Source organism: Mustela putorius, unplaced genomic scaffold (genome assembly GCF_011764305.1).
Source record: "Mustela putorius furo isolate JIRA1106 unplaced genomic scaffold, ASM1176430v1.1 tig00000083_pilon_pilon_pilon, whole genome shotgun sequence".
In the NCBI taxonomy this organism is placed as follows: Eukaryota; Metazoa; Chordata; class Mammalia; order Carnivora; family Mustelidae; genus Mustela; species Mustela putorius.
The window spans coordinates 24045828-24069613 of NW_025421273.1; the positions used below are offsets into that span (position 1 = coordinate 24045828).

Sequence of the window (23786 nt, forward strand, 5' to 3'; positions counted from 1 at the left end):
GGAAAGGACTACTGGATATTTTACAGGAGATTCTTACGCTACCCACAACCCCGGTATCCCTACTTTCTTTTCTTGTTGAGAGATTGCTCTGCATCATTACAGATGATAATAAGAGAACACAAATTGTAAGTAATTTTCTTAAGTGTTGATAAAGGTTGAAAGGTTTTGGTCAGTGAGATTAAGGATTGTCTTGTTTTCTTTTCAGTATTTTTTGCTGTATCTTCACAATTGCTTTTTGTCTTAGTCTTGTCTATTAAATTTTTAGTTTTTAAAACTGAATCTCTCTCCCACACATGCATTTGAAAAATCATCTTCTCTTCCTATCATTTTGTTGAATCAGTTTGAATGGTACAAGTTAGGGTAGAGGGGACAGGTGTCTTGATCACTAGAGTGTTAGAGTGTTTGAGTGTTTGAGAGCTGGCTTAAATTAGACACACTTAGGTTCAGATCCCTTCTACTTTCTGGCTTTGTGACTTTCAGCAAGTTATTTAATTTAGCCTTTTTAATTGTCTGTAAAACGGGAATAACAATAAGGCCTACCTTGTTCAATGAAATAGTATTCATCCAGTACTCGGTAAATACAGAATTAAGTGTTATCTATTATTATACTATTGCCAAGTATCATTTTTTCAGGGGTAGCCAAAAAGACCTGTATCAGTGCTTTTCATAAATTCATATAATCTTTGCATTGCAAATTAATTGAGGGGTTGTCTTTTCCAACCCTTTCTTATACATAAATCCTTTCTACAACATAAAACATTCCCAGTTAGTGGTTATCCAATGTCTGCTTAAGTACCTTCATATGGATGTAACCTTTTCCTGAATCAGCCAACTCTTATGTCCCAGTGGCTCTGAAAGGAAAGTCTTTAATCATGCTGGCATTATTTATGCATTCTATACCCAAAGGAAGAATAAAAGCGTATTCTGTTTTTCTATATTTAACTCCTGTGAAGCTAAACTAGAGAGGGAGTTGAGGATTGTAGACAGAGAATTTTAGGTTTTGGTGCCTAAGATTAGATACTATATTCATTTTTCTTTGTTTTTCAAGCATTGTATGAGGGAATTTATCTTCAGTGTCTATGTACCTGTTTACCTTCTTATAATCTTAGAGTTTTTAGTCAAATATATTGTTTGGTCATACCCCCACCCCGCCCCAGATTGTCTAGCAAGTAGAATGTGTGCTTTACTCTATTTTGCAAGAGATTGTGGATACTATTTGGAGCTCTATGTAGCAGTTTGGTTTCATTTTATGATACAGAACATATATTAAAGGATGTGCTCTGACTTATAATTTATCAGGTTACAGAAATTATCTCAGAGATTAGGGCGCCTATTGTTACTGTTGGTGCTGATGATCCAGCTGATGCAAGAAAGAAAGAACTCAAGGTAAATTTCTTCTGAATTAAATAAATGCTTGAGTATAACGTAACTGTGCAAGTCTTTTATTTCCTCTTGCTGTATATTTTCAGAATTGTTCTCACAGAGTCAAATTATTAATTAACAGTTAAACTATAAGAGTATCTAAAATGTTACCAGATTATGCAGTCTGAAAGATTTGCCCTTCTTTGGATCAGGAAGACCACAACTTTTTGTATATGCCTGATTCTGCTTAACTTCTGGGTTGTCATAATGTTAAATATTACTCTTTAGTTTGCTATAGATGTTCATAATAATAGCTTTTGCTGAAGCGATTTATATCTTTCCTTAGATGGCAGAAATAAAAGTTAAGCTTATTGAGGCAAAAGAAGCTTTGGAAAATTGCATTAACTTACAGGACTTTAATCGAGCATCAGAATTAAAAGAAGAAATAAAAGCATTAGAAGATGCCAGAATAAACCTATTGAAAGAGACAGAGCAACTTGAAATAAAAGAAGTCCATATAGAGAAGGTATAGATAACTTTATCATACTAAGTTTCAGCTGTTATTAATCATCTCAACTACACTTTTTTTCTTTCTTAACTCAGAAAGCTGCCAGAATATGTTTACTATGGAGGGCTTTTTAGCAGTATCATGAATTAAGATGAAAATAATTTTTTTCTCTTATTCCTTTTTATTTTAGGCTTTGAAAGGAAGGCCTTGATTAGCTTTAATTATTATAACTAGGACTTTATTTGCTCTCCTGTCATGCTAATCTCTGTAGTCTGTAGTCTTTCTTCCTTGCTAGGGAAACTTAACTTTCCAGTGTTTTCCTTCTTTGTGTGTGTGTGTGTATTTTGAATGCTTTAGAGGAGGAAAATGCATCCATCTATCCATCTTTTTTTTGTGGAAAACTCCTGACCTTTCTGAGCTAGGAAAAGAATTTTTGTGGTAAGTATGGTAACTATACCATTATACAGGTAATTTAAAAAAAAAAATTTTTTTTATAAACATATATTTTTATCCCCAGGGGTACAGATATGTGAATCGCCAGGTTTACACACTTCACAGCACTCACCAAAGCACATACCCTCCCCAATGTCCATAACCCCACCCCCTTCTCCCAACCCCCCTCCCCCCAGCATATACAGGTAATTTTTAAAGCTTAACTACACTTTTTGTTTTTAGAAAAAGCTAAGTAGTTTTGTTATTTTAAATGAAACACTAAGCATTTTATCTAGTAACACTTAAAGCTGAGTTTCAGCAGTTATTTATTTTTTTTTAACTTCATTGGTGTGATAAACTAGTCATATTTTAACATAAGATAGAATGGCATCAATTACTATAAAATTTGATGTTAATTTTCAGGAGGTCTTTTAGAATTCTGCTTTTGTAGTAAACATTATTATTTTACTTCAGTTTAGGAAGTGCTGATTGGAGTATGTTCATAAGGGGAATACTGAATAGGGAAGAATTTACTATACAGGGGCGTTTTTTAAGTTGTGCTATGTCCTTGGTGCTCTCTAGCCATAGACATCCCTGCTCCAACACTCCACTTTGAGTATGCCTGAATTTTATTTTATAACTAGTATCTTATTTTGTTTGGCAAAGTCTATGGATCATTACAGGTTCTTAATTTGAGGAGTGGATTAAAGTGAAAAATGAAAATATAAACTGAATAACAATATAAACTGCAGGTCTGAATTGGGAAAATATGAACAAATATGGTTTATCATGATTAATATCTGTTTAACTTGACTTCCCTTGATCTTTAGTGTGTTCATTTGTCCTACTTAAGGGTTATAATTTTATTATAGTATAATTACAGAATGGCGTAATAAATGGTATACGCAGGGAAGTTATAGGGCTTTTATGGCGAGGTATCCAACTCAGGTATGGTGTTGTTGGCTTCCCTAGGGGAAGAAATGTTTTCACTTGATGTCTGAGTAAAAATTAATAATGTAAGCTAACATTTACAGGTTGCTTTTTCTGTGGTAGTCACTGCTTCAGGCACTTCGCAAGTGTTTGATTCTCACTATAAACTTATGGGATGGTGCTATTTTCATTTTATAGAGGGAAAGTAACTTGCCCAAAGTCACACAGATAGTAAGTTGTAGAGGCAGGAGTCATATCCGGGCAAGTCAGGCAAGTGGCTTTAGATTTGTGCCTTTAGTGCACTCTGTTGTCTCTGCCTGATGAATTGTTAGAATGCAGCAGATGGAAGGCATGTGGAAGGCCCAGAAATTAAAGAGTATTTTCTATGTTTGAAAACTTCAGGTCCACATGACTAGAGAATTGATGGGGGAGAGGTAAGAGATAAATCTGGTGGAAAAATTAAGGGCCAGGTCTTGTAAGGCCTTGCATAAGCAATATTGAAAACTTTCTGCCTTAGCCAAGGATCATGGTGAACCACTTAATGTTTTAAGTGGTAGAATGAGATATATATCTTCATCATAAAATGTGATAAGAGCTTACACAGGTATAGTCGTTGAAGACTACTATGTTATAATGTAGGCTTGATATGACTTCAGCCTGAACAAGATAATGATGGTGGATGTGGAAAGAAGTAATGGATTTGAGAAGTATTTAGAAATTAGTAACAGGGAGAAGAGTGAGTTAAAAATGTATCATAGGTCTTTTGGTTTGGACATTTGGATAGATGGCAGTGTTATTTATGGAAATAACACAAGAGGAGGGATTGGGATAATGATGATTTGGTTCTCTTTTGGACATTTGGGTTTGGGAAGTCTATGGAACATATATGAGGAAATGTCTTGTAGCAATTGTATATATGAATCTGAAACTTAAAAAATAGCTGGGTCAGCTCATGGATGGTAAATGGAGTTGGAGATCTGGATAAGATTCCCTAGGGAGTGTGTATAGAGACAGTATGTTTACCCTGGGAAAGCTAACATTTAAGGGATGGGCAGAAGATATACTTACTAATGCAGAGTATTTTGTGTTTCATTTTAGAGTGATGTTGAAACACTACAGAAGTGTCTTATTTTGTGCTATGAACTGTTGAAGCAGATGTCCACTTCAACAGGAATAGGTGCAACCATGAATGGCATCATTGAATCTTTGGTATGTTTGTGGCCTTTGAGGCTTTATGTTTTAGCCCACTTCTTCCTTGTTTCATAAGTAATATGTTCTTTGAAGTTCCAAAGAAGAAAAAGATGACCATCTTAAACATCTGATAAATATGAGTGGTAAAAAGAAAAATTATATAGTGAGTACTTCATATTTGTGGATATTAAATTAAGATAATGCATATAAAAGTCCTGGTATATAAGTGATATTTATTCCTTTAAGAAGTATGAAAAAATTATGCTAGAAAAAGATGTAGAGTATCTTCATTTTTTGATAGTAAGAGGAAATAGTGAAAAACATTAGGAATATTTAAGTACTGGAATCTTGCTATCTAGAAAGACTATGAGACTGTTAACATTTTGAGTCCTGTGAAAGGAATTTTTTTCCTATATATTTAAAGAACTTTATACTTAAGTAGCTTTTCAAAGGTAGTTCCCGTATTAGTGACCATAGAGACATAAATTCTGCAAGACTGTAGTAAAACATTGTCTGAAAGCAATATAATTCAAACACATGTAACTTTTCATTTTCTGTAGTCACATTTAAAAATTAAAAAGAAACAGATGAAATTAATTTTAATATATTTAACCCAATATATCCAAAATTTTTTAATGGCTTCATTTACTCAATAATAAACTATTGAGATATTTTACATTCAGATCTTTTTTTTTTCTTTTTAAGTAGTCTCTGTGCCCAGCGTGGAGCCCCATGTGGGGCTTGCTTGAATTTCCGACCCTGAGATCAGAGCTTGAGCTGAAATCAAGAGTTAGACACTTGACCAATTGAGTCACCCATGCTCCCCCATACAAAAGTCTTAATAGCACATCTCAGTCTGGTGTAGTCATATTTCCAGTGTTCAATAGCCACATGTGCTCAGTAGCTAGAGTATCACTTAGTGCAACTCTAGGGTATTGTTTTTAAAAGTGCTACTTATCCAAAGCAAATTTGAATGTGTCCAGACTCTTCTAGGATTGTCCCCCAATTGTTTTTACTTGGGATTATTGAAAAACAGCCAATTAATATAATCTAAAATCAGGTTCCTTGGATTGTATGAGTTTCTAAAGTCAGTAAAGAAGACCAATCATTGTTTATAACAATGTAGAGCTTCTGATTAAAAGATTTTACTAAACCATTAGAATTTAGCTTTATTCTTAGTGAAGCAAATGTCTTTAGTAAAAGTAGTACTCTTAAAGTTCTGTTTGCATACTTTATGTCTGGTTCTATTGTAAGAGAATGTTAAACTATCATATAATTACACAATTGAAGTAGTATATATGAAGACTTATATATGTTGGAAAAGATACTCTGAGTGAAGAAAGAACACAAAATTGAATGGTCATAATGGTTTTAAGTATACAAAGACAATTATGTCTAAAGATTGAAAGAAACTAGAGGGATGTAAATGAGTAGAGTATTTAGATAGAGGAGTTATAGTATTTTAATGAAGTTACCGTTTCTAAATAAAAATAGTTAAGTTACTAATTGAACAAATATGTATTGAACATCTACTGTATACTAATTGTCAGTGATAGTGTACATGGGATACAAAGCATGTAGACTGCCCTTGTAGATCTTCTGGTCAAATGAGAAGGGACATCAATCAAATAAACAAGTGGAAGGTTATGCCATTGGTAATTGCTAGGAAGAAGAGCTATATGGCCATATGTGAACTTGTAATAGTGGAATTTGCTCTATTCAGGGAAGATGACTCTGATCTGATGTTTGAAGGGACATCAACTATGTGAAAAGGGGAAAGAAGAATATTCTAGATTTGCTCTTTCCAGTAGAGCTACAACTAGCCATGTGTGGCTGTTAGAAACCTGTGTCGATGGCGCCTGGGTGGCTCAGTTGGTTAAGCTTCTTCCTTTTGCTCAGATCATGATATCAGGGTCCTGGGTTTGAGACCCATGTTAGGCTCCCTGCTCAGCTGAGAGTCTGATTCTCACTCTCCCTCTGTGCTCTCTCTTACTCAAATAAATAAATAAAATCTTTAAAAAAGAACCTGTGGCTATTAGCCATCCAAACTGAGATGTGCTTCAAGAGTCAAAATATATTGGGTTTTGAAGACTTAGTACAAACAATACAATGTAGATTATCTCAATTTTTAAAAATATTGATTACATGTTGTAATGTTAATATTTTCATTATATTGGGTATAATGTATTAAAATTAGCTTCATATGTTTCTTTTTAATGTGCATAGTATAAAATTTAAAATAACCTATGACTTACTTTAATTTCTTTTGAATAGCACTGAATAAAAGACATCAAAATCAGTATAAACAAAGAGCAAGGGGTAGCATGATATAAGATGGTATTAAGAAAGATTATGCAATGAGATATATGTCATGTAAGGGAGTTTTATCTTTGCCCTGTCAACACTGGGAAGCCATTGAGTCACTTTTAGCAGGTGGAAGGGCAGGTGTCTCATGATCAGACTGTATTTCATTCTGGCTACATTCTTCTGTTTCAGCAATTTAATATTTACCCTTTTTTTTAAATTGAAAATTGAGTTCGACAGTGTGGATAAGAAATAGATCTATAACATCATACAGAAATTATCTATTTGACCATGTTTTTAATATACTGTTATAAATTTCTTGTCCTGGTCAAAATTATTTTAATTAAATTTATTTAATTTAGATTCTTCCTGGAATAGTAAGTGTTCATCCTGTAATAAGAAATCTGGCTGTTTTATGCTTGGGATGCTGTGGACTACAGAATCAGGATTTTGCAAGTAAACACTTCGTATTACTGTTGCAGGTAGGATTTATCCTATGACAAAATCTGGGTTGTATTTCCTGAAATAAGTACTCAGAATCTGTGGAGATCCTATGAGTGCTCTAAATTTAATTTATTCCAGGGCTTATTAGTGATGATGGCTATTATAGATGACTTTTAGGGACAGGATGATTTCTACCTTTTTATTTCTTTCTTATTAAAGTAGAAAAATGAAATGTCAGTTATTTAAGTATTTTTTAAATTAAACATATAGCTTATTCTATACCCAGCATTATTCTAGGCTTAGAAAATAATAAGATGGGGGTGCCTGGGTGGCTCAATCAGTTAAGCATCTGCTTTCAGTTCTGGTCATGATCAAGCCCTGTGTTGGGCTCCCTGCTCAGTGTGGAGTCTGCTTCTCCCTCTGCCCCTGCTTCTTTTCTCCCTCTCTGACACTCTGTCTCATGTGTGCACTCTAATAAATAAATAAAATCTTTTTTTAAAAAATAAAATAAGATAGGTAATGAAAAAAAACAAGATAAAAGTTGCTGTCCTAATGGAGTTTACATTTTAGAAGGGTAAACACATAATGAAAGATAATATATAGTGTGTCAGATTGAGAAAGGCAAAGAAGACTTAGTACAAAAAAAAAAAAAAACGAAGAGGGGTAAGGAGTAGAAATAGAGGGATCTGTTTAATAGGAAAGGCCTCACTAATAAGTTGAAATTTGGGTCACTACTAGAGGAAAGTGGATGAATGAATTATGTTAGATATCTGAGTAAGATGTTTCTGAGGAGAGGGAAGAACAAGGGAAGGGCCCCTGAAGTAGGACTTTGTTTCACATGCTCAAGGAACAGGGTAACTATCACTAGGGCCAACAACAAAGAGAATAGTAGGAGAAAGGATTAGCAGGCAACAGGATCTTCTATGGAATTAATAGATTTCACAGTGAATGAAATGGGAAAGAACTGAAGGATTTTGAGTAGAGAATTATTAGGATCTGACTGGGGTATAGTGTAGATATAAACCAGGCATTAGCAAACTTCTGTAAAGAGCTACAGAGTAAGTATTTTGGACTTTGCAGACCATATGGTATGTCTCCAGTATTATTCTCTGGTGCAATGAAGTTATTTTTTTAACCATTTGAAGATGTAACTCTTCTTAACTTTAAGGCTCTGTAAAAAGAGGCAGCAGACTGGATTTAGCCCCTTAGCCATAGTTTGCAGGTCCCTAATATTAACTGTAGGGGTACAAGTATGGAAGCAGAGATACTCATAAGGAAGGTATGCAATAATCCAGGAAAAAGATGATAATGGCTTGGACCAGTATTCGAGTGGTTACTAGGGTTACAAAAAGGGTTGGTAATCTAAGTTTGGAAGATAACATCTTTAGAATTTGGTGAGGAATCTGATGGGACATGTGAGGGAACGAGGTTGAAGATAGCTGAGAATTTTAGACAAAATAATTGGAAAGACAGACTTGCTCTTTCTGATGATGGGGGAAAACAGAGGGAACAGGTTGTAGGGCAGGTGGATGAGATAAGAAATTCAATTTTGGGCATGGTAAGTTTGAAGTTTGAGTTCCAAGTGGATATATCAAATAGACATTTGTATTTGAATTTGGAGATAGGAGGGAAGTGCAAGCTGGAGAGATGAATCTAAGTCTTTGTAATAGTATCCAGTGCTTAGAGACTGGATTTTACATGAGTGATGAATGTAGATTCATTGGAGATCTTTACTTTGTAGTTCCCGAGGGCTTAGGCCACATTTAAAGGAGAGATCAAGAAGAACCAGTACAGACTAAGGTGAAATAGACAGTAAGAGGGCAGTAAGAGCACTTCCTAGAAGGCAAGTAAAGATGATATTTTATAGGGGCTAGTATCCCTTGACTGTTCGATGCTGGTGATAGGTTGATAAGCATTTATAATTGACTGTTTGGGGCAAATAAGGAAATGTTTGGTGATGTTCTTGAAAATAGCTTATGTGGAGGACAAAGCTTTATTGGAGTGGGCTGAAGAGAGAATTATGAGAGAAGAAGTGGAGATAGCCAGTGTAGACTATACTATTTCAAGATTTCATTTTTGTTAGGAGAAACGGAAATGGGAGGTAACACGAGAAGGGTTTGGAATAAAATTAAGAGCTTTTTGGTTTTAATTTTTTTTTTTTAAGATGGAGAAGATTATACCATGTTTATAATGAATGCTAAGGACAATGGCCCTGTTGAAAGGAAAAAAATTGATAATATAGGAAGAGAAGGCACTTGCTAGAGTGCTGTTGAATAGACGAGAAGGATGAACTCAGTGGGATATATTTGACTTTTTAACTCCTTTAGACATCTGTCTTTAACATTTAGGCCTGGCTTAATTTCAGAAATATACCTTATTCCATTTCCCTATACAAAAAGACAATATGACTCATGAAGCATCTGGTGTTGCCAAATGTAATGGTATAAAAAAGCTGCAAGGAATTTTAGTGCAAATTGGTTGCCAGCAAGTATATGAGAGTACTTTGCTCAATTTGAAAATAACATGTGACAACACAGATCATCATTTTCATGAAAAGATTATTTTAAAATACTGAAATCTTGGGTGTCTGGGAGGCTCAGTTGGTTAAGCATCTCACTCTTAGCTCAGGTCATGATCTCTTAGGGTCCTGAAATCTGGCAGTATTGGTCTCAGCAGGAATCTGCTAGAGATTCTCTCTCCCATTGCCCACCTCAAATAAATAACTAAACAAATTTAAAAAAAAAAAAAAGTGGGGGGGGGTGCGCCTGGGTGGCTCAGTGGGTTAAGCCGCTGCCTTCTGCTCAGGTCATGATCTCAGGGTCCTGGGATCGAGTCCCGCATCGGTCTCTGTGTTCAGCAGGGAGCCTGCTTCCTCCTCTCTCTCTGCCTGCCTCTGCCTACTTGTGATCTCTCTCTGTCAAATAAATAAATAAAATCTAAAAAAAAAAAAAAAAAGGCCTGAAACCCTTATTTTGGAGCATCCTTTTATTTATTTATTTATTTATTTTAAAGATGTTATTTATTTATTTGATAGAGATCACAAGTAGGCAGAGGGGCAGGCAGAGAGAAGGAGGGGTGGGCAAAGCAGGCTCCCTGCCAAGCAGAGAGCCCGATGCTGCGGGTCTTGATCCCAGGACCCTGAGATCATGACCTGAGCTGAAGGCAGAGGCTTAACCCACTGAGCCACCCAGGTGCTCCTTGGAGCATCCTTTAATGTTGCAATCACATTACCAAGAGAAAGAAAGCATACAGTTATAACTTGGGGAAATTATATGTTCTAGAAATGGTCAAACTGCTAATGGCTTATCAGAGGAAGAAAATTAAAATCATACTTACGTCAAAAGATAGTCATTAGGAATTTCAGGGTTTTGTTCTAACTTCCTTTTTTGTATCATTTGGCATCTCATCAATTTGTTTACTGTACAGTGATGAAATTCCTGTTGAATGCTTTGTTTATAGTTATCATGCTATGCTGCTGTTGTCACAGGAAGATTTCTATTATTGTTAGATCCTTTTGGAAACTTGAAATGTCAGTCGTATCTTCAAAATGATGTGAAGTTCTGGGGTGCCTGAGTGGCTTAGTGGGTTAGGCTCTGCCTTTGGCTCAGGTCATGATCCTAGGGTCCTGGGATCGAGCCCTGCATCAGGCTCTCTGCTCAGCAGGGAGCCTGCTTCCCCCTCTCTCTTTGCCTCTTTGCCTACTTGTGGTCTCTGTCAAATAAATAAATAAAATCTTTAGGGAAAAAAAATTGATGTGAAGTTCCTTTCTCAAATGGAAAGAAAAATTTTGGTACTTTGTCTGGGTGAATCATTTGTAGTACTTGGCCCTCCATCAGGTTTTACTCCCAAGATATAGAATGAATCTGCATGTGTTACAGAAAATCATTCCTTTTCAATCATTTGGCATCAATGATTCTGTTAGTAATTCGAAAGGAAGTTTTGTTTACTATTGTGAAAATTTTTGGCTTAATATAGGTGCCTAGAGAATAAAATCTTATATTTTCAAAGAGGTTTTGCTAAGAACTTAATGAACAGTAACTTCTTTACTTCTATTTCCTGGCTTCCTGAAAGATGGGTCTTGCTATGCTAGATTGATCTCTGGTTATTTAAAGTGGGAGAAAATTCTTTTTAGAACATTTAATAGTAAAGAATTCATTTATGTCTAGCTTAAATATTTTTTGGGGGGGCTCTAAAAATGGGATAAATCATTCATTAAGATGTTCTATATACCACTAAGAATGGTTCTGAAGAACTGTGAGTTGTAGTCAAGTTTGAACTCTAATAGAGGAGATTAAAGGTAGATAGTTATATAAAATTTCTAGTATTGCAGTAAATACCATAGAACTTTTCCCAAAAACAATCAAGTTCACTTAGCCTTTAAAGATGAAATGTGAATTTTGACCCTTTTAATTTTTACTGGTCATAACATCAGTAATAAGTGCTGTGGTCATTTAAGCCAGAAGAAATGTAGTGTGATTGTAATGCTTAAGTGTGTCCTGGAGTATTCTGAAGTATTTAATACTAACTCATACTCCACTTGACAGAGCTTATAGGGGCCTTGATACTAATTGTTTTTATATTTATACTTTTCTTTTATGGAAAGGAATTGTCAAAATCAAACAGGTGTGAAAGAGAAATGATTTTTCTTACCCAGACCACAATTTTACCCTCCTCCAAATCAAACCAGTCAATAAAAAGCAGCCTTGTCATGGAATTAAAGTTTTGAAGAATTGAAGTTTGCCCCCCCCCTGCTTTTGGTACAATAAACAACTGAGATCGCTAAACTTTTTTTAAGGATGAGCTATTAATATTTGCCTGAAAATATAACTAGATACAGTTTTTTTGTTTTTTGTTTTGTTTTGTTTTTTAAAATATGCTCCATGCCCAGTGTGAGCCCAGTGTGGGGCTCAAACTCATGACCCTGTTGAGATAAAGAGTCAGACACTGACTGAGCCACCCAGCCGCCCTTAGATATTTTTTATAAATTAAAAATGTTTGTGAATATCAGGTTTAAATGCAGTAAAATAAGTTATATGTAAAATGTTGTCTCTTTTTTTTGTATGTCATCCTACATTGGGGTTTTCATCTCTTCTTACATCCTTAAAAGTGTTCATGATCAAAAGAAGTTAACCACTGAATAAATTCATTTGTTTATAAAGTTATTTTTAGGACTATCATTAGAAGATTTTAGATTAAGGGAAAATAGCTCTCTTTTGGAGGAGTAAGAAATTCGTTCTTTTTTAAATCAAGTTTTAGTAATAAAATTTGATTTAATACACGTATACATACTTGCTAGAAAGGCAGGAGAGAGAAATCCTTCTTTCCTTCCCTTGGCTCCAAGCCCAACATGGGGCTCAAACTCAACAACCTCAGGATCCAGAGTCACATGCTCTACTGACTTGACTAGCCGGGTGCCCAGAAATTATTTTATTATATTTTATTTTATTTTTAAATTTTATTTATTTATTTGACAGAGATCACAAGTAGGCAGAGAAGCAGGCAGAGAGAGAGAGGAGGAAGCAGGCTCCCTGCTGAGCAGAGAGCGCCCGATGAGGGGCTCGATCCCAGGACCCTGGGATCATGACCTGAGCCGAAGGCAAAGGCTTTAACCCACTGAGCCACCAAGGGGCCCCAAATTATTTTATTTTAAAGTCTTGCTTAGATAAATACAGTATCGAGAGCTATTGCTAACCAGTAAGGGACGAAGAATGACAAGGAAAATCTGCTGCTGAAAGGGTAGCATGTTTAGAAATCTTAGAGAACAGTCCTGACACTGCATTTCACTTTGGCAAATTTGTAGGTCATACCGTAATAGATATGTTCTGAAATTTCAGAGATTTGAGCTATTTTTCTCAATTCATACTTGACCAACTTACAGGTGATTTTTATTCATTCTAAAGGTTAGGCCATATAACCATGTAATGTATCAATGTCCAAAATTTAAGTGCAATAAAGAATATAATAAAGCTCTTCATAATAGAAATACACAGCTTTTTTTTTTTTTTCATGGCTTTGATATTTGGTATATAGGAATTCAGTGTTCTTAACCTAGGACAAACTCCTAGAACCTGCTGGATTTTATGGTTTACCTCCTTTTATAAAGGAGTCCAGTTCATTGAGAACTGAATTTACTTTTAATGAAATCTAAATTTATTGAACTAATAAAATTTTATCTTTAGTGAAGCTTGATAACCTGGGAGAGTACTGATAATCTAACGTGTTATTTTTATTGGTTAGCATGTAAGGTTTTTGACCTGATAGATGGCTGAAACAATTTCAGTGTAATTTTCTGGATTAAAAAAATATATATATCCAATATATTCATTCTTTTTCAAATAAAAGGAACAGATAAATCAGCCTGATTCTAATTCTAGGAGTTTTCTTGTACTTAAGGTAAGCTTTTTCTGAATGAACTAGAAGTCTAAATGTTATGGTATAAATAAAAGTAATAACTTAAGGGGTGCCTGGGTGGCTTAGTGGCCTCTGCTTTCAGCTCAGATCATGATCCAAGGGTACTGGGATTGAGCCCCGCATCGGGCTCTCTGCTCGGCGGGGAGTCTGCTTCCTCCTCTCTCTCTGCCTGCCTGTGATCTCTGTCTGTCAAATAAAGAAATAAAAATCTTTTTTAAAAAAAAGTAGTAACTTAAAAGAGGAATTTTTGATTTTTGAATTATGTTTCATGTGGTAGATTCATAGACTGAGAAAATAAGGTACATGTTAATTTTGTACATCATAGACAATGAAAAGTTTACTGAATTTAGTTTTTGGCTGGGGCTGTTTCAATTTAGGTTTTGCAAATTGATGATGTGACGATAAAAATAAGTGCTTTAAAAGCAATCTTCGACCAACTGATGATGTTTGGGATTGAGACATTTAAAACTAAAAACAAAGCCCTTCAAGGTGAAAATGCAGAAATAAACACTGATGGAGACCAAGATATCAAAGATGCTAAAGAAGAGACTGCTACAGCCAAGAATGTTCTGAAACTCCTTTCTGATTTCTTAGATAGTGAGGTAAGAAATAATTACAGCCCTGTTATTATGAAATTTCTTTTTATTGTGTATGTTTATGCTCTTTATTTTTTTAGACTAAAGCTTAAATTTGACCAATAAAGACTAAAGCTTTAAATTTGACATTTAAAAATTTTGGCTTTTAAGTATAATTAAATTCTACTTTTATTCCTAATATATCTCATTTCTTACTATTATATTGTACGTGCAGCTAATTGAAATGTAAACAAAAATGACTATTAGAGGGAGTTTTTAAAATTTTTTTCCTTATGTCTTTGTGATTTATGATTTGAAGTTTTTCCTCTGAAGTCTGAAGAAATAATTTAATTTTACATTGGGTTGGTGGAAGGTCTGAGACATGATATGGGTTTAAATGTTTTTCCTTAAGGTACTCTTGAACTACACTGTTATAGCATATATAAATAATTAATCAAAAAATTTTTGTGCTGGGATACCTGGGTGGCTGCCTTTGGCTTAGGTCATGATACCAGGCCCTGGAGTGGAGGTCCACATGGGGCTCTCTCCTCAGTGGAGAGCCTGTTTCTTCCTCCCCCTCTACCTGCAGCTCTGCCTGTGTTCTCCATCTCTCAAATAAATAAGTAAAAATCTTTAAAAATTTTTTTAATTTTTTTTAAGGTGAAATTGATATAAACAGTTTTAAAGTGGACAGTTGATTGGCATTCACGATGTCATGCAACTACCAACACCTCTATTTAATTTTTAAAAATTTTTGTTATCCCGAAAGGAATAACCTTTGAGCATCCTTTGTATCCTTGAGCAGTTGCTCCCTATTTCCCATGCAACCTGCTCCTTAAAGCCACCAGTATACCTTTTATCTCTATGGATTTAACCATTCTGGGTGTTTCTTACAAATGGAATCATACAGTATGTGACTTTATGTCTGCTTTCTTTCACTTAGCTTCTTTTTTCTTTTTGATATATTTATTTATTTGCTTTATCTATAAGTCCCATGGCGGAGGGGACTATATTTGCATGTTTTTTGGGTTTTTGTTTGTTTGTTATTTAAATATCCAAGGTATAATACATCATTACTTTTTGATATAGTGTTCAGTATCGCTTCTCGGCCTTTTGGCTAAGATCAAGTGTGATATAGTGTTCAGTGGTTCATTAGTTAAATATAACACCCAGGGCTCATCATATCACATGCCTCCTTTAATTCCCATCATCCTGTTACCCCATGCAACTGATTTTTATGCATTGATTTTATATCCTGCCAATTTACTGAATTCCCGTATGAGTTCTAGCAGTCTTGGGGTGAAGTCTTTTGGGTTTTTCCATATAAAGTATCATATCTTGCAAAGAATGAGATTTTGACTTCTTCTTTGCTGATTTGGATATCTTTTGTTTCTTTTTTGTTGTCTGTCTGCTGAGGCTAAGACTTCTAGTACTATGTTGAATAACGGTGGTGATAGTGGACAACCCTGCCATGTTCCTGACTTTAGGGGGAAAGCTCTCAGTTTTTCCCCATTGAGAATGATATTCGCTATGGGTTTTACATAGATGGCTTTCATGATTTTGAGGTATGGCCCCTCTCTCCCTACACTGTGAAGAGTTTTAATCAAGAAACAATGTACTTTGGGGCGCCTGGGTGGCTCAGTGGGTTAAGCCGCTGCCTTCAGCTCAGGTCATGATCTCAGAGTCCTGGGATCAAGTCCCGCATCGGGCTCTCTGCTCAGCAGAGAGCCTGCTTCCCTCTCTCTCTCTCTGCCTGCCTCTCCATCTACTTGTGATTTCTCTCTGTCAAATAAATAAATAAAATCTTTAAAAAAAAAAAAGAAATAATGTACTTTGTCAAATGCTTTTTCAGCATCTATTGAGACTATCATATGGTTCTTGTCCTTTCTTTTATTAGTGTAGCGTATCACATCGATTGACTTGTGAATGTTGAACCAACCTTGCAGCCCAGGAATAAATCTCACTTGGTTGTGGTGAATAATCCTTTTACTGTACTGTTGGATCCTATTGGCTAGTGTTTTGGTGAGAATTTTCACATCTGTGTTCATCAAGGATATTGGTCTGTAATTCTCCTTTTTGATGGGGTCTCTTTCTGGTTTTGGGATCAAGGTAATGCCTTATAAAATGAGTTTGGAAGTTTTCTTTCTGTTTCTATTTTTTGGAACAGTCTCAAAGGAATAGGTGTTGATTCTTCTTTAAAGGAAGCCGTCTGGCCCTGAGCTCTTGTTTGTTGGGAGATTTTTGATAACTGCTTCAATTTCCTTGCTGGTTGTGGGTCTGTTCAGGTTTTCTATTTCTTCCTGGTTCAGTTTTGTAGTTTATATGTCTCTAGGAATGCATTCATTTCTTCCAGAATGTCTAATTATTATTATTATTATTATTATTTTTTGCTTGTAGTTGCTCATAATATGTTCTTATAATTGTTTTTATTTCTTTGGTATTGGTTGTAATCTCACCTCTTTCATTCCTGATTTTATTTGGGTTTTTTCTCCTAGTTTTGTTGATCTGTTCTACTGTTCTTTTGGTTTCTATTTTATTGATTTCTGTTCTTATCTTTATTATTTGTCTTCTTCTGATGGGTTTAGGCTTTATTTGCTGTTCTTTCTCCAGCTCCTTTAGGTATAGGGTTATCTTGCATATTTGAGACCTTTCTTTTTTCTTAGACTGCCTTTGCAGCATCCCCCCAAATTTGACTGGTTGTGTTTTCATTTTCATTTGTTTCTATGAATTTTTAAAAATTTTTAATTTACTCATTGACCCATTCATTCTTTAGTAGGATTCTCTTTAGTCTCCATGTATTTGAGTTCTTTCCAACTTTCCTGTTGTGATGGAGTTCAAGTTTTAAAGCTCTGAAAATATGCAGGGAATGATCCCAGTCTTTCGGTACCATTTGAGACCTGATTTGTGATCCAGAATGTGATATATTCTGGAGTATGTTCCATGTGCACTTGAGAAGAATGTGTATTCTGTAGCTTTGGGGTGGAATGTTCTGAATATATATATCTGTGAAGTCCATCTAGTCCGATGTGTCATTTAAAGCCCTAATTTCCTTTTTGGTCTTTTGCTTAGATGATCTGTCCATTTCAGTAAGGGGGGTGTTAAAGTTCTCTACTATTATTGTATTGTTGAGGTGTTTCTTTGATTTTGTTACTAATTGGCTTATATAACTGGCTGCTCCTTTGATAGGGGCATAAATATTTACAGCCATTAGATCTTATTGGATAGACCCTGTAAGTGTGATGTAGTGTCTTTCCTCATCTCATTATAGTGCTTGGTTTAAAATCTAATTTGTCTGGGACGCCTGGGTGGCTCAGTTGGTTAAGCAGCTGCCTTCAGCTCAGGTCATGATCCCAGGGTTCTGGGATCGAGTCCCGCATCGGGCTCCTTGATCGGCAGGGAGCCTGCTTCTCCCTCTGCCTCTGCCTGCCTCTCTGTCTGCCTGTGCTCACTCGCTCTCTCTCCCTCTGTCTGTCTGACAAATAAATAAATAAAATCTTTAAAAAAAAAAAATCTAATTTGTCTGATATAATGATTGCCACCCCAGCTTTCTTTTGATGTCCATTAGCATGGTAAATGGTTTTATATCTCCACACTTTAAATCTGGAGGTGTCTTTGGGTCTAAAATGAGTCTCTTTGAGACAGCATATCAATGGGTCTTGCTTTTTTATCCAATATGATACACTCTGTCTTTTGATTGGAGCATTTAGCCCATTTCCATTCAGGGTAACTATTGAAAGATATGAATTTAGTGGCATTAAATTGCCTGTAAGGTGACTATTACTGTATATTGTCTCTGTTCCATTCTGGTCTATTTATATCTGGGCTCTCTCTCTTTGCTTAGAGGACCCCTTTCAGTATTTTTTTGTAGGGTTGGTTTGATGATAACAAATTCTTTTAGTTTCTGTTTGTCCTGGAAGCTTTTTATCTTTCCTTCTATTTTCAATGAGAACTTAGCTGGATAAATTATTCTTGGCTGCATATTTTTCTCATTTGGTTCCTGAATATATCCTGCCAGTCCTTTCTGGCCTGCTAGGTCTCTGTGGATTGGTCTGCTGCCAATGTAATGTTTCGACTGTTGTAGGTTACAGTCCTCTCATCCCAAGCTGCTGTCAGGATTTTCTCCTTGTCTCTGAGATTTGTAAGTTTTATTATTAGATGTTGGGGTGTTGACCTATTTTTATTCATTTTTGAGGAGGGTTCTCTGAGCTTCCTGGATTGTGACGCCTGTTTCCTTCCCCAAATTAGGGAAGTTCTCTGCTGTAATTTGCTCCAGTATACCTTCTACTCCTCTCTTTCTTCTTCTGGGATTCCAATTATTCTAATATTGTTTTGCTTCATGGTGTGCCTTATCTCTCAAATTCTCCCTTTGTGATCCAGTAGTGTTTATCTCTTTTACTCAGCTTCTTTATGCTCCATCATTTGGTCTTCTTTATCACTAATTCTCTCCTGCCTAATATATCCTAGACATTAGAGCCTCCATTTTTTATTACATCTCATTAATAGTCTTTTTTATTTTGACTTGGTTAGATTTTATTTATCCAGAAAGGGATTCTCTAGTGTCTTCTGTGCTCTTTTCAAGCCCAGCTAGTATCTTTATAATTGTTATTCTGAATTCTAGTTCCAACTTCTTACTAATGACCTGGCAGTTGGTACTGCCTCCTGTTTTATTTTTTTGAGGTGAGTTTTTCTGTTTTGTCATTTTTTTGAAAGAAGAATAGATGAATGAGAGAAAAAATGGTAAAAGGATAATAACAACCCCAGAGAAATGTAGATTAAATAAATCAGAGGAGACCCAAAACTGGGGAGGGGGGGGAAGAAAGGAAAAAAAAGAATATGGTCAGGTGGTGAATAGAACAGAGCCATACACTGGATTTCAGGTGTTTTTTGGTCTGTTAGAAGAAACTGAATCCCAAAATTTGAAAAAAAGAAAAACATAGATTTATGAAAAATAAGGTTAAATACAATGAAAGGATAGAATATTATTGTAAGGATGAGAATTTTAAAAGATTTTAAAAAAGGAATTGATAGGAAGTTGGTTGAAAAAGGAAAGATTTTTAAAAGAGAGAGAGATAATGTGATCAGGCAAGTGAGTAGAACAGAGTGGTACACTGGATTTTGGGTTTGTTTTGGTCTTTTAGAAGAAACTGCATCCCAAAATTTCAATGAAAGAAAAACTTATATATGTACAAAAAATAAGGTTAAATACAATGAAAGGATAGAATATGACTATAAAAATGAAAATTAAAGATTTTTAAAAGAATTGACAAGATAAAAATTTGCTTGAAAAAGGAAATAATAAGTCAAAAGAAAGGAAATAAGTAAAAAAACAAAGAAAAATTTAAAAATTTAACTTTGAAAGACTAAAGAATCATGGGGAAAAAAGACCATGAATTCTGTGTGTTGTATTCCCCTAGCGCTGGAGTTTTGCAATTCTCATTGATTGGTAAACTTGGTCTTGGCTGGATGTTCTTGCTGATCTTCTCGGGGAGGGACCTCCCAGTGATTCTCAAATATCTTTGCCCTAGATGAAATTGCACTGGCCTTGCCAGGGGCCAGGCTGAGTAATCTGCTCTTGCTTGCTCTTGATAGCTTTTATTCCCTGAAAGCTTTCAGGGACAAGAATGAAAATGGCGGCCTCCCAATCTCTGGCCCCAGAGGAGCCTAGAGCTTGGGGCCCTGCTCATCAGTGAGCCTTCAGAGACAGTTAATCATTCCTGTCTCCTTGGTCTCCCACTGCACTCCGTGCTCACCCAGCCTGCGACCAGGCATTTCTGTCTCTGGCATATGGCCCCGTTTGGAGTTTCCAAACCTAGCAGATCCTTGCGGTGCACTTCCATACTGCTTCTTCTATGGGAGGAAGGTGAGTCTGCCCAGATCTGCCATTTGTTGGGCCCCTGCAGTGGATCTGTGGCATGGATCACAGTTTATGGCAACCCCAAGAAGAGAGCCCACTCCTGGGCTCACTTTTTGCAGCTGGCTTCCCTGCTTTGATGCCTGGGAGCTTTGCTGCACTCAGGCATCCTGTCTTTTTGTGACCGCAAGAGTCCTGAGACAGCACTGTCCCAGCAACATTTTCTCCCTCTGCTTAGCCACCAGAGTGACATCTCTTTCCAGAGCAGACTTCTAAAAGTTCTGATTTTGTGCCAGTAGCCAGCTGATGGAGGCCCCCTTACCCTGTGGTCTATCTTCCTATATATTGCTTCAGATTGATTTCTCCAAACGTCCTTCCTTCCAGAAAGTGGTTGCTTTTCTGTGCATAGAATTGCTGCTAGTCTTTTCTTCAATCTCCTATTGAGTTTGTAGGTGTTCAGAACGGCTTGCTAAATATCTAGCTGAATTCCTGGGATCAGACAAAATTTAGGTCGCCTACTCCTCCATCATCTTGGACTCTCCACCTCTCTATTTTATTTTCTTTCTCCTGCCTAATTGCTCTAACTGGAACTTCCAGTACACTGTTGAGCAGCAGTGGTTAAAACAAGCAACATTGTTTTGTCTCTAATATTAAGGGGGAAACTTTTCAGTGTTTTAACTATTGAGTATGATGTAGGTTCTTCATAAATGACTATCATTTTGAGAAAATTTCCTTCTATTCTTCTCTGGGTTTTTTTTTTTTTTTCTTGGTTTTGGCTTTGTTTTGCTTTTGTCACAAAAGTATGTTTAATATGTCAGATGCTTCTTCTGCATCACTTGAGATGCTCATATGGGTTTTTATTGCTTTGTTCTATTGATCTACATTACTTTGCTTTGTTTTCTTCTGTTGAACCACCCTCACATTCTTGGTATAAGTTCTACTTGATTATGGTTTATATGGTGTGTAATCTTTCAAATATGTGGTTGGATTTGGTTTGGTGCCATTTTGTTGAAGATTTTTATGTCTGTATTCATAAGGGAAATTGGGCTGTAGTTGTCTTGCACACTGTTTTTAGCTGCCTTTGGTATCAGGTTAATTCTAACTTCATATACTGTGTTAGGAATTGTTTGTTCCTCTTCTGTTTATTGGAAGGCTTTGAGAAGATTTCTGTGAATTCTTTTATTGCTTGATGGGGATTTACCAGTAAAGACAATTTGGGGTTGGACTTTTCTCTCGGAGGTGTTTCTGATTACTTACCCAATTGGAGTATTATTATAGGCCTATTTGGACATTCTATTTTTTTTTTTTTTTTTTTTTTTTTTACTGAGTTAGTTTTGTAATTTGTCTTTCTAGGAAATTTTCCATTTTATCTAAGTTACTTAATTTTTTGTTGGTTGGATTTTAGTATTTTCTTACAGTTCTTTTTATTACTGTAAGGTCAAATGTAACATTCTTGCTTTCAGTTCTGATTTCAGTTATTTGCATCTTTTCTTTTATCTTTGTCATTCTAAATTAAGGTTTGTCAATTGTGTTCATATTTTCAAAGAACCAGTTTTTGGTTTCATTGATTTTTCTTGTTTTCTCTCTCTGTTTTGGTTCTCTTCTCTAATCTTTAGTATTGTCTTTCTCCTTCCTTCTTTAGGTTTAGTTTGTTCTTTTTTTAGTCCCTTAAAGCATAAAGTTATGTTATTGAGAGCTTTAAAAAAAATTCCAATGTATTTAGTGTACACTGTTATATTAGTTTCAGGTGTACAATTTGGTGATTCAACAGTTCTGTGAATTACTCAGTGCTTATTATGATAAGTGTATTTTTAATCCCTTTTATCTATTTCACCCATCCCCACCTCTCCCCTCTTTCCTTTGGTAACCACGAGTTCTCTATATTTAAGGTCTGTTTTTTGGTTTGTATATTTTTTCTTTGTTTTGTTTCTTAAATTTCACATATGAATGAAACATATGGGGATTGTCTTTCTCTGATTCACCTATTTCTTTTTTCTTTCTTTCTTTTTTTAATGTGGCGCTTGAACTCACGACCGTGAGATTAAGATCTGAACCAAGATCAGGAGTCGATCACTTGGCGTGGCTGGGTGGCTCAGTTGATAAGTGTCTGCCTTCAGCTCAGGTCATGATCCCAGGGTCCTGGGATTGAGGCCCTCATTGGGCTTCCTGTTCTGCAGGAAGCCTGCTTCTCTTTCTCCCACTACCCCTGCTTGTGCTTCCTAGCTGTGTCTCTCATTGTCAAATAAATAAATAAAATCTTAAAAAAAAAAAAGAAAAGAGTTGAATACTTAACCCACTGAGCCACCGAGGCACCACACTGACCGACTGATTTTATTTAGCATTATATCCTGTAGATCCATTCATGTTGTTGCAAATGGCAAGATTTCACATTCTCTCTCTTTTATTCGCTGAGTAATATTCCATTATATATATCATATAAAGATACATATATATATATATACACACACACATCATCTTTATTCATTCATCTATTGATGGACACTTAGATTGTTTTCATATTTTAACTATTGTTAACAGTACTACAGTAAACCTGTATATATTTTTTCGGAATTGATAATTTTATATTCTTTGGGTAAATATCCAGTAGTGGAATTACTGGATCATATGATAATTCTGTTTTTATGTTTTTGAGGCATCTCCACACTGTTTTCCAAAGTGACTGCACCAGTTTGCATTGCCACCAACAACACATGAGGGTTCCTTTCCTCCACATTCTTGCCAAACTTGTTGTCTCTTGTGTTTTTGATTTTAGCCGTTCTTATAGGTACGAGATGATATCATTAGGGTATTGATTTGCATTTCCCTGAAGATAAGTGATACTGAGCATCTTTTCATGTGTCTATTGGCCATCTGTATGTCTTCTTTAGAGAAATGTCTGTTCATATCTTCTATCCATTTTTTAATTGGATTATTTTTTGGTGTTGAGTGTATGAGTTATATATTTTGGCTACCAATCCTTTATCAGATGTGTCATTTGCTCATATCTTCTTCCATTCAGTAGGTTGTTTTTTAGTTTTGTTGACTATTTCCTTTGCTTGCAGTAGCTTTTTGTTTTTATTAATACCAGTAGTTTGTTTATTTTTGTTTCCCTTGCCTCAGGAGACTTATCTAGGAAAGTGTTGCTACTGTTGATGTCAAAGAAATTATTGCCTCTGTTCTCTTCTAGGATATTTATGGTTTCAGGTCTCACATTTAGGTTTTTAAAGCATTTTGAGTTTATTTTTGTGTATGGTGTAAGAAAATGGTCCAGTTTCATTGTTTTGCATGTAGCTGTTCAGTTTTCCCAACATCATTTATGTTATTGTTTTTCCCGTTTGTATATTTTTGCCTCCTTTCTTGTAGATTAATTGACCATATAATTGTGTGTTTATTTCTGGGCTCTCTATTCTATTCTTTTGATTTTTATGTCTGTTTATTGTGCCAGTACCTTACTGTTTTAATTACTACAGCTTTGTAGTGTATCTTGAAATCTAGAATTGTGAAACATCCACTTTTTTTCTTTTTCAAGAGTACTTTGGCTATTTGGGTCTTTCATGGTTCCGTACAAATTTTAAGGGTTATTGTAGTTTTGTGAAAAATGTTCTTGGTATATTTATAGGGATTGTATTAAATGCGTAGATTGCTTTGGATAGTATGGACATTTTAACAATATTTGTTCTCCCAGTCAGTGAACATGGACTATCTTTCCATTTGTTTGTGTCACCTTCAATTGCTTTTATCAGTGTTTGATAGTTTCCAGAGTATGGGTTTTTCACCT

The 23786-nt window shown here is 35.5% G+C and overlaps 1 protein-coding gene across 1 annotated transcript in view; it reads left to right on the plus strand.

Annotated features, from left to right (window-relative positions):
- Positions 1 to 23786, plus strand: part of NCAPG (non-SMC condensin I complex subunit G) — a 53393-nt gene that overhangs the window by 14431 nt on the left and 15176 nt on the right. The window contains exons 9-14 of the mRNA XM_004773410.3: positions 2 to 125; positions 1300 to 1386; positions 1709 to 1888; positions 4331 to 4441; positions 7090 to 7209; positions 13960 to 14184. Of these exons, the coding sequence (XP_004773467.1) occupies positions 2 to 125; positions 1300 to 1386; positions 1709 to 1888; positions 4331 to 4441; positions 7090 to 7209; positions 13960 to 14184 (847 nt within the window). The remainder of the gene's footprint in view (position 1; positions 126 to 1299; positions 1387 to 1708; positions 1889 to 4330; positions 4442 to 7089; positions 7210 to 13959; positions 14185 to 23786) is intronic.